This window comes from Salvelinus sp. IW2-2015, linkage group LG20, assembly GCF_002910315.2.
Source record: "Salvelinus sp. IW2-2015 linkage group LG20, ASM291031v2, whole genome shotgun sequence".
Lineage (NCBI taxonomy): Eukaryota > Metazoa > Chordata > Actinopteri > Salmoniformes > Salmonidae > Salvelinus > Salvelinus sp. IW2-2015.
The window spans coordinates 27,023,925-27,040,182 of NC_036860.1; the positions used below are offsets into that span (position 1 = coordinate 27,023,925).

The window sequence follows — 16,258 nt, forward strand, 5'->3', positions numbered from 1 at the left end:
TTACTCCGGTTGTCACTTCCCCGGCACAGCACACAGTTTCTCTCACGACACGACTAACACATTAAAGTGAAGTTACCAAGACATTAGTAATTCTGGAAGACTATAATTAGCATCCTAATTATACGCTATCTAGCACCTTCATCTAAATGAGCACATCAAAGTCAGGGGAGGAGAGGCTGAAGAAGAGGCTGAGGGAAGTAGTGTGAGATGGAGAGAGGAGTTAAGCGAAAGACAAGAAAAGAAAGTGATCGGCCAGCATGAGAAAGAGAGAAACGTGAACAGTTGGCCGGAGCTTTAACTCTTTCTCCTCGTAAACCTCTTAGCTTTTGTCTGGCTGTGCATGTGTTTTTTTTGCCTGTATAAGTGCTATGAGCATGCCTATGTGTGTTGTGTAGGTACAGTGCCTTCGGAAAGTATTAAGACCCCCTTGACCCCTTGACATTACAGCCTTATTCTCAAATTGATTAAATAGTTTTTTCCCCCTCATCAATCTACACACCATACTCCATAATGACAAATAAAAAACAGGTTTTTAGAAATGTTTGCTAATTTGTTAAAAATATTACATTTACATAAGTATTCAGACCCTTTACTCAGTACTTTGTTGAAGCACCTTTGGCAGTGATTACAGCATAAAGTCTTCTTTGGTATGACGCTACAAGCTTGGCACACCTGTATTTCCCCCATTCTTGGTCACCTCCCTGACCAAGGCCCTTCTCCCCCAATTGCTCACTTTGGCCGGGCGGCCAGCTCTAGGAATAGTCTTGGTGGTTTCAACCGTCTTCCATTTAAGAATGATGGAGACCACTGTGATCTTGGGGACCTTCAATGCTGCCGAAATGTTTTGGTACCCTTCCCCAGATATGTGCCTAGACATGATCCTGTATCGGCGCTCTACGGACAATTCCTTCGACCTCATGGCTTGGTGTTTGCTCTGACATGCACTCTCAACTGTGGGACCTTATATAGACAGGTGTGTGCCTTTCCAAATGATGTCCAATCAATTGAATTTACCATAGGTGGACTCCAATCAAGTTGTAGAAACATCTCAAGGATGATCAATGGAAACAGGACGCACCTGAGCTCAATTTCGTTTCTCATAGCAAAAGGTCTAAATACTTATATCAATAAGGTATATCTGTTTTGTATTTTTAATAATGTGCAAAAATTTCTAAAAACCTGTTTTCACATCATTATGGGTTATTGTGTGTAGATGCTGAGGATTTTTGTTTATTTCATCCATTTTAGAATAAGGCTGTAACGTAACAAAATGGGAAAAGTCAAGGGGCCTGAATACTTTCCAAAGCAACTGTATGTGTGTGTGTATCTCTGTGTGTGTGTGTGTGTGTGTGTGTGTGTGTGTGTGTGTGTGTGTGTGTGTGTGTGTGTAGAGGTATTCAGATCACCCTGGTCTGCTGCATTCTGCAGTAGGGTGGTGATGAATCATCAGACATGGTAATATGACACTCCGCTGCTGCTGCATCCCTGAAGCATCCTCTACCTCCTCAGAGCCTCCAAACAACACTCTGACCTCTGAACAGAGAGCCGTGAACAGACACACTCAGACATGCACACACACACACACACACACACACACACACACACACACACACACACACACACACACACACACACACACACACACACACACACACACACACCACACACACACACACACACACACACACACACACACACACACAAACTACTCTTGCTCTCTCTCAACACACAACGAGACACAGAGACACACACTTATGCAATCTCTCTCACACGCACTCACACACACACCTAGTTCTCGTGGAATTCACCTGGAAATCTCTGTTTCCCTGGCGAGAGAGGGATCTGGCTGCCATATAAGTGTGTCAGGGCATTTTTCAAAGGAGCTTGGCCAATTAGATCAGCTGAGGAGAACAAACCAATGGCCAATAGCCAGAAGGAGGCAGAAGGAGCCAGCCTGTGAGCCTGGTTCCGCTTTTCTGGCCCTCTCAACCTTTCTTTCTCACCATGCCAAGAGTGTGCAAAGCTGTCATCAAGGAAAATAGTAAAAATAAATAAAAAATGAGTAGGTGTGTCCAAACTTTTGACTGATACTATATAGATACTAGACCGCTAGACCCCCAAAAAATCTTGGTCGACCAACAGTCTATCGACCAAACAACTAATTGGGGTCACCCTAATGGACACCTATCTAAAAATTGCCTTTACTGTTCAACACAACTGAAAATGTTTGCACCATGTTCCATGTTTTCTGTGATAACGTCTTAAACCAGAAACATTTGTTAATGGCCCTTTATAGAGCTGAGACCTAATCACAGTCAATAGTGCCTAATTAATTCAGGCAATGAGCGAGGCGCCTTAGCACATGGCTAAAGATAAGCATAGGCACACAAGGTTTTAATGAAGACAGGTACTAAGCAATGGTGTATACAAAAATCATTGGTCCAGACTGAATCAGTGAAATTAAACAATAGTGAATCCGAACAATACATATACCGTTTTATTCATTAGTGGTTGCGGTTAAATTTCAGGTTGGGACTGGGGATGATAAAATGAAAACAGTGTTTAAAAGGTATTTGCTAGTTTAAAAAGATACGACTTGTGTGTGTGGTCTCAACATCAAGCGAGCGCAGCATCTAAGCGGGTCTCTGTTGAAGCACTGCTTCTTCTACGGCTTTAAAAGTCATTGGTTTGACCTTTTCATTTATTTTCCCCCCTTTCCTTCCACTCTTCTCTCCTCTGCTATCTCTCTAAGCGACTTCCTTTCATTGGGCCTCACTCTTGTTTGTCCCATGCAGTTTACCTCTCAGGCTTTACTGCTTTTCCCTACAATGGACAATACAGTTCCATTCTATTCTATTCTGCACAGATCACAAAAGCCAGAATAGGTGAAAGCAATCGGGAACGCCTTCTGCTCCTGTCTCTTATACACATCTAGATGTGTATAAGTGGACAATACAGTTCCATTCTATTCTATTCTGCACAGATCACAAAAGCCAGAATAGGTGAAAGCAATCGGGAACGCCTTCTGCTCTTACCTGTTAAATGTTTTAACAATCAGGGCAGATGATGTCTCTTATACACATCTAGATGTGTATAAGAGACAGGAAGAGGGCGCCAAAGGCCAGGGTGTCTCCTTTCATCTGTCCCTCTCTCCTCCTGAGCATCTAGGGTTAGGGTTAAGTTGTCCCTAGACACTAATCTTGGGTCAGTTGAGATTTTTCCCTGCTAGTGATTAAGGTTAGGATTGGGGGTGGGGAGGGGGAGGCTGATCTGTAACTACAGGAAACCTCACCTCGGAGCTTCCTCTCTCCTTCTGAGGCCCGATGGCTGACACTTAAGGTCAAAGGGTCATAGGTCAGGGTTTGGGGACCCTGGTTGGCAGGGGCTGTATAGGGTTCAGTCAGATGTTCTGTTGTGTTGTGTTGGCGAGTCTCTTGAGCACTTCAGAGTCGATCCAGGGATGCATGATTATAAGACTGTTTGAGGAGACTGAATAATATAACAATAAAATAATGTTTTTATTTTTATTTTTTTAAATTGTTTTTACCTTTATTTAACAAGGCAAGTCAGTTAAGAACAAATTCTTATTTTCAATGACGGCCTAGGAACAGTGAGTTAACTGCCTTGTTCAGGGGCAACACGACAGATTTTTACCTTGTCATTGGGTGTCACTCTCGTTTGTCCCATGCGGTTTACCTCTCAGGTTTTACTGCTCTTCCGTACAATGGACAATACAGTTCCATTCTATTCTATTCTGCACAGATCACAAAAGCCAGAATAGGTGAAAGCAATCGGGAACGCCTTCTGCTCTTACCTGTTAAATGTTTTAACAATCAGGYCAGATGAAGGAAAGGAGAGGATGCTACTTTATAGACTATTGAGCTGCACCTTGTGTAGCATGTGTACTGTGYCCAGCTCCTATTCCTGTGATTGTAGTACACAAGGCCACAGATAACCTTAATACAACACACAGGCATACTGGACGGTGGGCTCGCATGCTCTAGAATTGTAATAAAATATGACTTAAACTTTGAATAACCATTCTGGTGCTTCCACTATGAACACTCTCTCTCTGACGAGCACGGCTCTGCCTATCAACAAGACTATGTTCAAACACTCACAAACATGTACGTTTAGGTCGTCCAAGGTGAAGCAGCACCTGGACCTTACAAAACACCAGAAACAGCCAGCTCGACAAATTGAAAAGGCTGAATACTCTCCACCCAATGAGAGGTAGTTTGTCCGGCAGCTAAAACAATGGTGTTTTCACCACCTTGGAGCAGAAGTCATGATTCAGCAACCATCTTTTAGCACATTCTCAGCACAAAAAAAACAGGGATTTTTTTTAAACTAAAGTGTCAAACCTGTAAGAAAGCAAAATGACATGTTTTAGAGGTATATAAAAAAAACTATTGTTTTGGGGGGGTGAATACTCATTCTGATATCATGGCACTCAATTCATAATTCAAAAGGACAGCACCACTCAACACATTCATTCGTCCAGTTGTATTCAAGCCATTTAGCAGATGCTTTTACTTAAAACGACTTACCGTCATATGAGTGCACAATTTTTTTCTCAACGAATGGGTGGTCCCAGGAATCAAACCCACTATCCTAGCCATGCTCTACCAACTGAGTTACACAGGATACCACGGCAATAGAATGTAAATAAATAGGGATGTAACAATACCAGTATCGCAATATTTTTTCCATGGCGAAAATGAAAACACGAAGGAGACCAAACTCTTTGGTCCTTAAAAAAACGTCTGTATGTAAAATATTGGGTGCTATAGATTGGGAAATAAATACATGTGACTCTGGATGACAACATGATGTTTTGGTTTCCAACACTAGGGCTGTTTTCCTAAAGAAGTTAAATCTGCTTCATGTTTTGTTTCCTTGCCACGATACTAATGAGAGTCGCGATACTGGTATCTTTCCCAGCCCTATAAACAAACCGTGACTGACATATCCAAATGACCTGGTAAAGACCCTTACCAAGGTGCATAATCATTAAGTACACACAACACATATACAACAATAACACAACAACCATGAGCTAATATGAACCTGCTCATTCAAATCCAAACACCGTTGTAGTCTCTGTCCACATCTCGTGGTACTGTACGCCTACGTAGTAAAAGCACAAATCAATAAAAACACAATACCAGCACACGTCTTTGTGTTAACTATCGTTCATGGCTCAACAACAACTCAACAACTTGTATTCACCTCATCAAGAACAATATATTGATAATACAGCAAATAGTACATTGCACAAAGAAATGTAGACATACACTCAGCATCATTTGAACAGCTTTCTCTGAACAAACACCATAACAGGTCTAAGCCTCAGAACAGTCCAGTAAAGTGAGTGAATTGTTCTGTGCCGCAAATCAGTATTCATCAACCTCAGTCCTGGGAACCAACCCGACTGCACATTTTTGTACCAGCCCATCACTTAACCCGCTGGATTCAACTCATCCACTGACCATCAAGCCCTCGATTAGTTGAATCCGCTTGGTTAATGCTGGGCTGGGATAAAAAATTTGCAAGTCCCGTGGGTCCCAGAGCAGAAAGAAAGATAGAGCATGAGAGACAGAGAGACAGAGAGAGAGATGGGGGGGTGCTACTCACTTGACCCTGCGGAAGGCCAGTTTCCTCCTCAGTGAACCCCCCCAGCCCTGCCTGACCCCAAGGCCACAGAAGATCTGACTACTTAGCGAGCCACTCTGGACCATGGTGACTGTCCTCCTAACCCCCAGAGCTGTCACTCCTGGTCAAAGGAGCCCCCGCCCAAAACCGGAAGTCTGGTGGTGCCCGACACAGGGGGGTCCGGAACATGAGCCAGGTTTTGATCTAATAAAGCTGCATCCCTCAGGCTATCTTATGTCTTTTTTCTCTCCAGATTCCAAAAAGCATCCTAATCTATTTCAAGAACTCCCTCTCACTATCTCACACACACACTCCCTTAGTACCCCACTACCGCTATCCCACTTTCATTCCCTCTCTCAATTTCTCTCTCACACAAACACTCTCTCAGCTCCTCTCTCTCTCTCTCTCTCTCTCTCTCTGCCCTCTCTTAAGGTGACCCACTTCCTGAGTCTCTCCGTCTTCTGCCTCTCTCCACCTGGTCTGCTCAGCGCTGCTGGCGTATAGTACCCTGTACCTGTATACCTGGCTGTAGCTATAGCCCGCTGTGCGGTGTGGATGATTCTCCCCATGGGAACGGCCTGCCTGCCTAGACAATCACCACATAATTAATGAGCTGTCCACCAGGGAGGGGGAGCGGAGGGAGAAGGGGATAGGAGCTGGGGAGTTAACCATGAGGGAGTCTGTGCAGTGCTCAATGTCCCCCCATAGGGCAGTTCCTGCAGGTGTTAAGTAATGCAGGGGGTTGGGTATGTGTGTGTGTGTGTGTGTGTGTGTGTGTGTGTGTGTGTGTGTGTGTGTGTGTGTGTGTGTGTGTGTGTGTGTGTGTGTGTGTGTCAGTGGAGGCTCCTCAGAGGAGGAAGGGGAGGACCATCCCACTCAGTGAATTTAATAAAAATAAAAATAGTGAATAGGGGATAAAACTTTGTAGATAAAACTATACTAAATATCTTCACGTCAACAAATAACGGATTAAAACACACTGTTTTGCAATGAAGGTCTACAGTAGCCTCAGCAGCATTCTGTAGAGTAGCACCATGGTGTAGCCAGAGGACAGTTAGCTTTTATCCTCCTCTGGGTACATTGACTTCCTGTCACGTTCATTGAAAGGATAGGACCAAGGCGCAGAATCTAACAAACGTGCAGTATTGCAGTGCACAAGGCAACTATACAAAAACAAGATCCCACAACGCAAATGAGGAAAATGGCTACCTAAATATGATCCCCAATCACAGACAACGATAAACAGCTGTCTCTGATTGGGAACGATATCAAGCCAACATAGACATACAAAAACCACATGACATACAAAACCCCTAGACATACAAAAACTAGCGTACCCACCATAGTCACACCCTGACCTAACCAAAATATATAGAAAAACAGAGATATCTAAGGTCAGGGGGCGTGACACTTCCAAACAAAACCTAGGAGGCTTATGGTTCTCACCCCCTTCCATAGACTTACACAGTAATTATGACAACTTTCGGAGGAAGCCCTCCAAACTTACAGAGCTCTTGCAGTATGAACGGACATGATTTCTGAGAATTCATCTAGAAATGAAGGCATGAGTTACAGCTAGCTAGCACTGCAGTGTATAAAGTGTGGTAAGTAGTTGACTCAAAGAGAAAGACAATAGTTGAACAGTTTTAAACAACTTAACTTCTTCAAATATTAAGGAGAAGCAGCAGAGAGCGAGAGCTAGCTATATTTCGTAGTATTTTTTTTCTCTTCTTAGTTTACCTTTCACCTACTTAGCTAATTCAGCTAATTTAGCCTACTCAACAACCTGGCTCAAATAGAGAGGAATGCTAGCTGGCTAAGGATATCCAATACTGCAACTCTTCCAAATCAAGGTAAGCTTTCGGTTTTATAAATTTACTGTCACCGGGGCTCGCCGCTGTAACTGCTAAACTGCTTGCTATAAACTGTACTGCTTTATTGTACACATGGATTGGATTGTTGTTTTACTAACACATTAGTTCTAGTTTGTTGACTATAATGTTCATCTGGCGACAACGATGTAGGCTGTGTAGCGGTTAACAGTCATGGTATGAAGGTTTGTCTTGGAGAGGTTTTTGCGCCTGGTCAGAGACAGATGTTGTGTTGTGCACTATAGTCTACAATTGAAGGGAAAAGGTGAGAGGAGGAGAGTGCGTAGATATGAGAAGGAATTATACAATGAGCAAAGTGATGCTGGTAGCCTAGCTCTCTGATTCGTGGCGTTGCTGAATGCAAAGCGCTACATTTCTACGTAGCAGGGTCTCCCCCACAAGGGCGCCATGTGCAGTTGATACCCGCTGCTGTGGCTGTCGGTTCCATAAAATATTGGCATAAAATAATCTCTCTCATGTATTAGGTGGAAAAGTACACATTTCCTGACTCAAAACCGATAGTACTTTTGACAAAAATAGCTCATTTTCAATGCACTTTCAATAAAACAAATTTGTCCACACTTCGTGGATTCATGATTCATGAATTCACTGGCAACGGAGCAGAGCAAGGCCTACATCCAGCGACGTCACGAGTCACTTGACACCAACCGCTACTGGTGTGTTTGGGGCCCAAGGTGTTTTGTTGTTGTGTAAAGTGACATACTGTATGACCCAGTGTGAGTAAAATAAGCATCCGGAGAGATTGCCTAGCGTCTAATTTAATGAAATACTCCAATGAGTTGTTAGAAACCTAGACTGCTTTTCCCTACAGTGAGAGTCAAGGTCTAGGGTGAAGTTCCTCCTAGATGCTGATCTTGCGTCAGTTTTGCATTTCCATCCACATGGATGGGGCTGTAGTGGAGCGGGTCGAGAGCTTCAAGTTCCTCAGTGTCCACATCACTAAGAAATTAACATGGTCCACACACACACACACACACACACAGTTGTGAAGAGGACACAACATGGGCATGGGGCCTCAGATCCTCAAAAAAGTTATACAGCTGCACCATTGAGAGCATCTTGACTGGCTGCATCACCGCTTGGTACGACAACTGCAAGGCACCCGACCGTAAGGCGCTACAGTGGGTGGTGTTAGAAGCATCACTACAGACCCGGGTTCGAATACAAAAAATATAACAATATACGTATTCATTAGCGAAATGTTCACCAACCAGTCCGATTAATCTCTTGAGCAGTATAAAAATAGATATATATCAGAAAATTGTATTAAAAAAAATAAAAACATTGAAATACCAAATGTATTTGAACCGAGGTCTGAAGATATCTGAGATGAGTATGTGAGTAACAAGACCCAGCCCAAATACTCTAACTAGTTACCGTTTCACAACATAACAGACAGGTGCACAGCCACAGCCAGCACAAAGATATCTATTTTTTCTTAGCTCCGTGAGCATTAAATTAGGTCACACGCAAGAACACACACACACTCACTTTCTCACTCACTCTCGGGGTGACTGTGAAAAACACCTTCAAGGGGGATGCTAAAGTCTAGCAAGACCACATTTGCATCGTTATAAATCATTAACGTGAGAGTTAGCTGTACCTTCACACCAGAAAAGGAGCCTCAAGTTTACGTGACCATAAATAAATGCATCAGTGTGCCAGGCGGTCTGTTAGTGAGCTGGCCAGTGCTGATAAAAGATGGGTATCTAGCCTCTGTGAGCCACTGAGTGATACCAATGATGTATAAAAACCCTGGATGGCTGATGCTATGTATTGGCCAATGAGAGGCTTTGATGCCACTAGTAGGCCATATTGGCACTTCCCAGAATGTGCAGTCCTCCATAGGAATGAATGGAATTCTATAGTATTTCAATAAAATGTTTCAAAGACAAAATTACATGTATTTAAGTATTATTTTGTTGTAGTGGAGACAGTAACATCAGTACTTTCAAAAAATTATACTTTAAGGAAAATGTTTGCATATATGTGTTTTGTTTTTTATTTAGCTCACATAATATCATGTAAAAGTATGCATTACGGTGTCTGTAATATAATAAAAGTGACAAAAACAAATGTAGACATTAATAAATGCATTTCTATAACTTCCAAAATATTTTTTTACAAAGTTGGGGGAGTGCCAAGATGGAGGCGAGGTGGCTTCAAAACATCTAGTGTATATATAAATGATTTAGTGATACCTGTCTGGTTGGATATAGTGGAGACTGGTTGGGTTTAATGAGAAAAGGGATAAGAGGAGAAATAATTCAAGGAGCTTCATTGAAAATGTATCTGTGTTGGTGTTTCTAGGTAATTTGACGTCTATTGTCTACTACACTGTTACACTGGCACACTGTGATGCTGACCGGGACAGTGGCCAAAATGACCTGAGGAGTGGATGTGTATTTACAGTGGGTGGGTCGGAACCTTTGATGTTCTTCCGACCTGAGTTCAATGGAATGAGCTCGCAGGCACCCCCCTCAGGGGGCTGCTGGGGGCGTGTGCTACGCCCTTTTTTGTGAGAGGGCATACCATTTCAAATTCAAGCTTGCTACACCTGCAAGCGCACAGAAGAGATGTTACACCATTATTTGACATAAATTAATAGTGTGTTCTTGCCACAGATGGTGCTAAGAGTAAATGCAGAAATCCTGCATCAGCATCAGCTAGGTGTTATTCCCTAGGCAGGACACTGACGTATACAGTCTGAAATGGAGTGGTACATGTCAAAAAGAAACTCTCATTTTAGTTTTCTGTTGCACGGCATTTTGAAATGTTTTGCTATGGTGTGCCGTAATGAATCTTTAGTGTATTCAACGTCACCTGTGCTCGGTGTGAGAAGATACAAACTAAAAGAGAGAGAGAGAAGGATCTGGGGGAAAAAGGGGGGATTCTCTGAGGCTGTGTTGTTGTGTGTACAGCCTCCCTATGCTTTTTGATGAAAAAAAACGGGCACGTTTCACAGCTACTTAACACCTCCCGTTTAAAATTGAGCATTTAACACCCCTCTTTAAAACAGTCCCCCTCTCCCTTTTTCCCTCTTTTTCTCGTTCTCTCTCCCTCCCTCATCACTTTATCTTCCCTTTTCCATTTCTCTCACACACATCCCCTCTCTCTCTCTCCTTGACTAACCCTGCATTACTGTGTAGTAGACCTCCATTGAGGGTTTTGGTTAAGAACTGCCCTCTAGTGGAATTATCACCTCACACATCATCCTCACCACATCTCGTTGCACGCTAGCAAGTTGTGTTAAATTGTCTGATAGGCGATACATGTAAAACATAGTGTCTTCCAAAAGTCTTTATGAGCAACACATGGACATTGTATTTGCTTTATCATTGCACACATTCACCTAGCTGCCCACAAGCATGCATGTTAACACACATATGCATGCACACAGTATGCAGTCACACATACAGTACATGTATATGCACACACACACACACACACACAGGTGTTACCCACCTCTCCTCCCGACTGTGAGGGGTCAAGAAGCGAGCAGAGTCCTCCTCGTGGCTGCTGTGTAGGCTGCTCTCCCTGCTGGGAAAACACAGCACAGAGATACAGTGTTAGAGTGTAATAGGTGTTATTTAACACACACAGGCAGAGAGGTCTGTCTGTTTGTGTGTGTGTGTGCACGTGTGTGAGTGTGTGTGACAACTCAAAAAGTTCAGAGTTAAATGAAAGGTAACAACTCAACAGAAAGAGCTATGGATGCAAAGACTGACCATCTATGAGGTCAAAATGATAGTTTTAACCATGCTTTGAAGCTACACTGAGTATACAACACCTGCTCTTTCCATGACATACACTGACCAGGTTGAATCCAGGTGAAAGCTGTGATCCCTTTATTTATGTCCCTTGTTAAACAATGTAGCATCTCCTGGCTTCCCCACATAGCTTACAAGCCACTGAAGCAGACCTTTGGAACATCTACATTTAAAAAGTATAATAAATCCATTATTTATTTTAGACAGGTCTAGAGATACATGATATAAAGAATATGTAGTCTATTTCAGAAGAACAGAATTGCATACTCTGAGTTGTCCTTATGTTAGGCCCTGATATGGCTATGACATATGGCTGTGGGCTACACAAGATTAGCTTAGAATTCTGTGGCATTATTTTACAGTATATTATAGTACGAAGAATACAATTGAATATAGCTGAATAAAATAGAAAGGATATTTTCTCTAAATGATTTGAGGGAGTGTGCACATGAGGCTATTCTGTGTTGAGCAGTTAACAAAGAAACAGGTGCTCCTATATGCTTCATTTAGAGTTATTTATTGAACTTAAGTTGTGATACAAATATTGGGCTATGTGTTTAGATTTTTATACATTCTAAGGCTGCATGATGCCACTCTAATGATGTTTTTGAGCTCTGCTTAGTTTTTTGCGCAGGCTGTACACACTTCATCAGCCTCTCATTCACAATTTGACAAGCACTTGTTAATGCCTCGAATTTCCCGTCCTGCATCCCCTTTGTTATGCCCCCTAAAAAAAATCCATGCCTTTTGCGGCCAGTGGCCGTTGTGCTCTTGGGCTGAATATAATCATTATAATTCCCTTCTCCCAGCTCCGTGCCGAAGCACCTCTCACTCACATGGCTCTCCGTCACATGATCGGGTCTTTCTCACTCGGGTCTTTCTCACAAGCAATGCTTGGATTCAAGATCCAAGCATTGCTTACAAATGCCACATCAGGATAGCGGGTTTGAGCCAATATTAGCCAATGTGAATGCAATGTGAGGGTAAGTATGTTATGGTTAGGTTAGGAGTTGTTCCTGAATGTGACCTGACTAGGAAAGACTCCAGTCCCTAGTCATAGTAGCCTATTGCTATGGGTCGAGTGGCTAGTTGGTCAGGTCAAGTGAGAAAGAAAAATAAACTGCTGGCCCTATTAAGCCTAATCCTGCATTAAAAAGTATATCCATTGAACATTTTCTTGTCTAGAACTAGTATTAAATCTGTGTCCGGGAAACCGGCATGTAGAGACATATCCTGTATCTCTGGTCGTCTAGTCACTTTAAGCTATAATTCGTTCTATTGAAAGTATTTCCATGCATTGTTGCCAGTGTTCAGGCAGCAACATTTATGTAAAAACAGTTGGGATATTTCCTGTCAAAGAGGCATCCAGACAAAATCAACAACAACGGCAACTACATCAACAAAAGACAAGCCTCCATTGGTCGGATAGACCTCGTCACATAACCAAGAGTGCCACAACTGCAATGTGCCTTACATGTACCACATGAAAGAGTGTGACAGAAAAGTGGCACATCTCATAGCAAATAATATACCTTCAGAGCAGCCTGTCGGTTTCTGCGATAGCCAACTTGGCAAGACTTGCCGTGACAACAATACGGCGTGGGTGCATGAATCTGCCATCCAGGCTATGTGTCAGAGCACTGGAAACTGGGCTACATAAGCAGCAGTACTGTTTTATATTAGGCAAATCAGAGCTGCGTTTCAAATGGTACCCTATTCCCTATATAGTGTACTACTTTTGATCACGGCCCAAATGGAGGCTACAAAAGTAGTATACTATATAGGGAATAGGGTGCCATTTGGGACGTAGCCCAGGTCTTCAGAAAGCAGTGTTGGTTATGAATATTTCATATAGCCCTGTAGACTCCTTCCAGCTGTCCCCTGGCACTTCTACATGGGCTGTGTCCCAAATGGCCCCCTGTTGCTTATATAGTGCACTACCTTTGACCAAAGCCCTATGGACCCTGGTCAAAAGTAGTGCATTACATAGGTGCCATTTGGGACGCAGGCATTACCTTTAGCTCTCAGTTGTAAGGCTGTACATGTCAATGGGACTAGGACATTGGTCAACTCCAGAACTATCCACAGTAATAAGCATGGATTGTGGTTCTCACTTTGTCTCTTGGAATGGCTGTAGTATGCAGTCAGAGATCAGTTTCACCTAATCTCTTGTGACAGCCTAAACAAAATGTAGTAGCTGATTTGGTCAGTCATCAAAGTCAAACCAATGCTACAAGTGGTAGAAATCTCCCATCCTTTAAAGTAGTGAACAGCCAGGGACAATACTGTAGTAGTCAATAGTCCTCATAAAACTAAAATATGCACGTTCAACTTAGACGCAGTTAGTAACAGACACCAGGCAACTCTAGGCGATTAACATTATATTATGCTCATAAAATACAAAGGCCCAAACTTCAAATTCCAATAGTGAACATAAACCCCCATTTAAAAACAATACAAACCATTTATTTCCCAAACGATGTACTATTGCAATCCAGTGCTGTGCATATCATCCACATTCACTGAAGACCAAACTCTGGCAGCAATGGCATTTGTATGTATAAAACATTTGTATCCATTATTCTTAAGCGCACTCCTCCATTTCCTGCTGTTTGATGATGCATACTGTATCATGGGCCTGGTTTAATTTATAATGCAATTCATACTCAGCACTGTGGCTTATGTAACATTTCAAGGTGCCTATTTAGTCAAGATAAGCTTGAGGGTGAAAATAACCTGTTTACAGAACATGTATATTAATCAGACTCGGACAGCTGGTATATATGAGAAATGAGAAACACAAACCTGGGATGGCGTTTCAACAAACAAATAGGGTCCCATTGAGGACTTCAACCGCTAAGTGCAGTTCTTTTCGTGTCACTAATCACTATTAGGGGCTTGTTCAAGTGAAAAAGTAATGGAAGTTGTAGAAATCAACAAACCACATCCCTTTGATAGAAGTAGGTAGGTGTCATTTTTTCCCGCAGGAAGAATATTATACGCAAAGACAAAGAAAAACAAACTAGATTCCAGCTCTCCACTACAGACCAGGGCCTGAATTCACAAGGCGTCGAGATCAGTAGGAGTGCTGATCTAGGATCAGTTTTAAGATCACAATCAATACAATTAAATGGACAAGAGGCACCTGATCCTAGATCAGCACTCCTAGTATAATCAGAATTACTGTTCTGTTTAATGGTTCTGATATGATTCCATTTCTACATGGTTCCAACTACACTTTGATGCATAAGGGTGCCTTAAACTGGCCCAACTTTATGTCCAACACTTAATGGGTAACCCACTGTGTATTTGACATTATACACAGTTTTGCACACTAATGGTTAAGATTAGGATTGGGGAGGGGAAGCACATCATAGATCTGTACCTAGGGGAAACTTACCTGCTCTCACTGTCGTGATCCTTCTTCTCGCGCACGTTCAGCCAGCGGTGCAGCAGGAAGCGCTTGCGTCGCGGCGAAGCGCTGGGTGTGGAGCAGTTGGACCAGGTGGTTGCCGCGTCCTCGTCGTTGGATGGTGTAATCTCGATGGACGGCAGCTGTAAGTACTCCATGCCCCCTGAGAAGGAGTGCGACCCCTGGCCCTTACTCATGACCTCTGACCTCATGGTGGCAGCCGCTGCAGACACAGCCGGGGTCACGCTGCTCTCGCTCTGCACGTTCTTCATGCGCCGCATCTTGAAGCGCTTGCGGCGGAGGGACGGAGTGGCAGAACTGGAGAGGGCGGAAGAGTCACCACCCGCAATGGGTACCTTTCCCCCGGCGGAGGCTTCTGATCCTGGGTCTCCATCCGGGGTCTGCCAGTCCCCCGGGGCCTGCACCTGGAAGGAGGGGAGCCGGACGGTCTCGGTCATGATCTTCTGTCCCACCGACAACTGGCTCATATAGGAATGACACCTCTATCCAGGGAGGATGAGAGAGAGGGAGGGAATGGGTGCCTGGCAGGATGCTTCCTGGACTGCACTAATGTAGGTGGAGAGAGCCTCTCTCACTGTTTTGTCCAGAGTGATAGTGAGTATACAGTATCAGTATAGCATCTTCTTGTGTCATTATCCTTCCCGGTATCTATGCTCTATGGATTGAGGTCTTGTGCATTTCTGATCCAGCTGGCACAGCGTGTTCTTAGCCCACTTAGATGAGTTCTCTTCAGCGCTCCCTGGCTCTAGTTCCTGGTATCACAGCCATGGCCTAGAGGTCAGAGTAAAGTGAAAGGGTGCTGTATGCTAAGTATGGTTTAGCCGCATGCATGCAAGTATTCACAGCTCCCATTCACAATTATACACTCAGATAAACTAAATGATGCAGATACGCACACGCAGAGGGAGCACAGGACTTTGTTATTAGGATTGGTTTCCTCTCGTTCCCAGCAGGGAGACGATTCAGAGCAAAAGACTGTTGATTCCCCTGTGATGGGAGGCTAACCTCTTTCTGCTTCCTAAATGGCTCCCTATTCCCTATACAGGGCCCTGGTCAATTGTAGCACAGTATGTAGGGAATAGGGTGCCATTTGGAATGCAGAGTCTGAGATGAGTGAGACACGTCTATCATCAGCGGTCCTGAGGGGGAGAACCTGCAATTTCTCTGTAGGCTAAAACGTCAACAAAACAAAGGAGCTGATCATGGACTACAGGAGACAGCAGAGAAAGGATGGCCCCGTCCACATTGACGGGGCCGCTGTGGAGAGGGTCAAAAACCTCTCCAAAACCATACAGCAAGATGGCGTCGACAGAGATGGTCACTTCGCTTCAAGTCCTGAGGACTTTAATGTATTATTTCTTACATTGTTAGTCCAGCAAATCTTAAGTGTTATTACATACAGCCGGGAAGAACTATTGGATATAAGAGTGATGTCAATATACCAACATTATGACCAGGAATACGACTTTCCCGAAGCGGATCCTTTATTCGGACCTCCACCCTGGACA

At 43.4% G+C, this 16,258-nt stretch overlaps 1 protein-coding gene across 2 annotated transcripts in view; it reads right to left on the reverse strand.

Moving 5' to 3' along the window:
- LOC111981604 (protein Aster-B) overlaps positions 1 to 15,517 on the reverse strand; it is a 103,594-nt gene extending 88,077 nt beyond the window's left edge. Inside the window, exons 1-2 of one of the 2 annotated variants that reach the window (XM_070449299.1) lie at positions 14,718 to 15,517; positions 11,013 to 11,084 (exon numbers count right to left, since the gene is read on the reverse strand). In XM_070449299.1, coding sequence (XP_070305400.1) covers positions 11,013 to 11,084; positions 14,718 to 15,217 — 572 coding nt within the window. In that variant the 5' untranslated portion in view covers positions 15,218 to 15,517. Of the gene's footprint in view, positions 1 to 11,012; positions 11,088 to 14,717 lie in introns of both variants that reach the window. The other variant, XM_070449300.1, reaches the window with a different exon arrangement.
- Between the last annotated feature and the right edge of the window lie 741 nt (positions 15,518 to 16,258).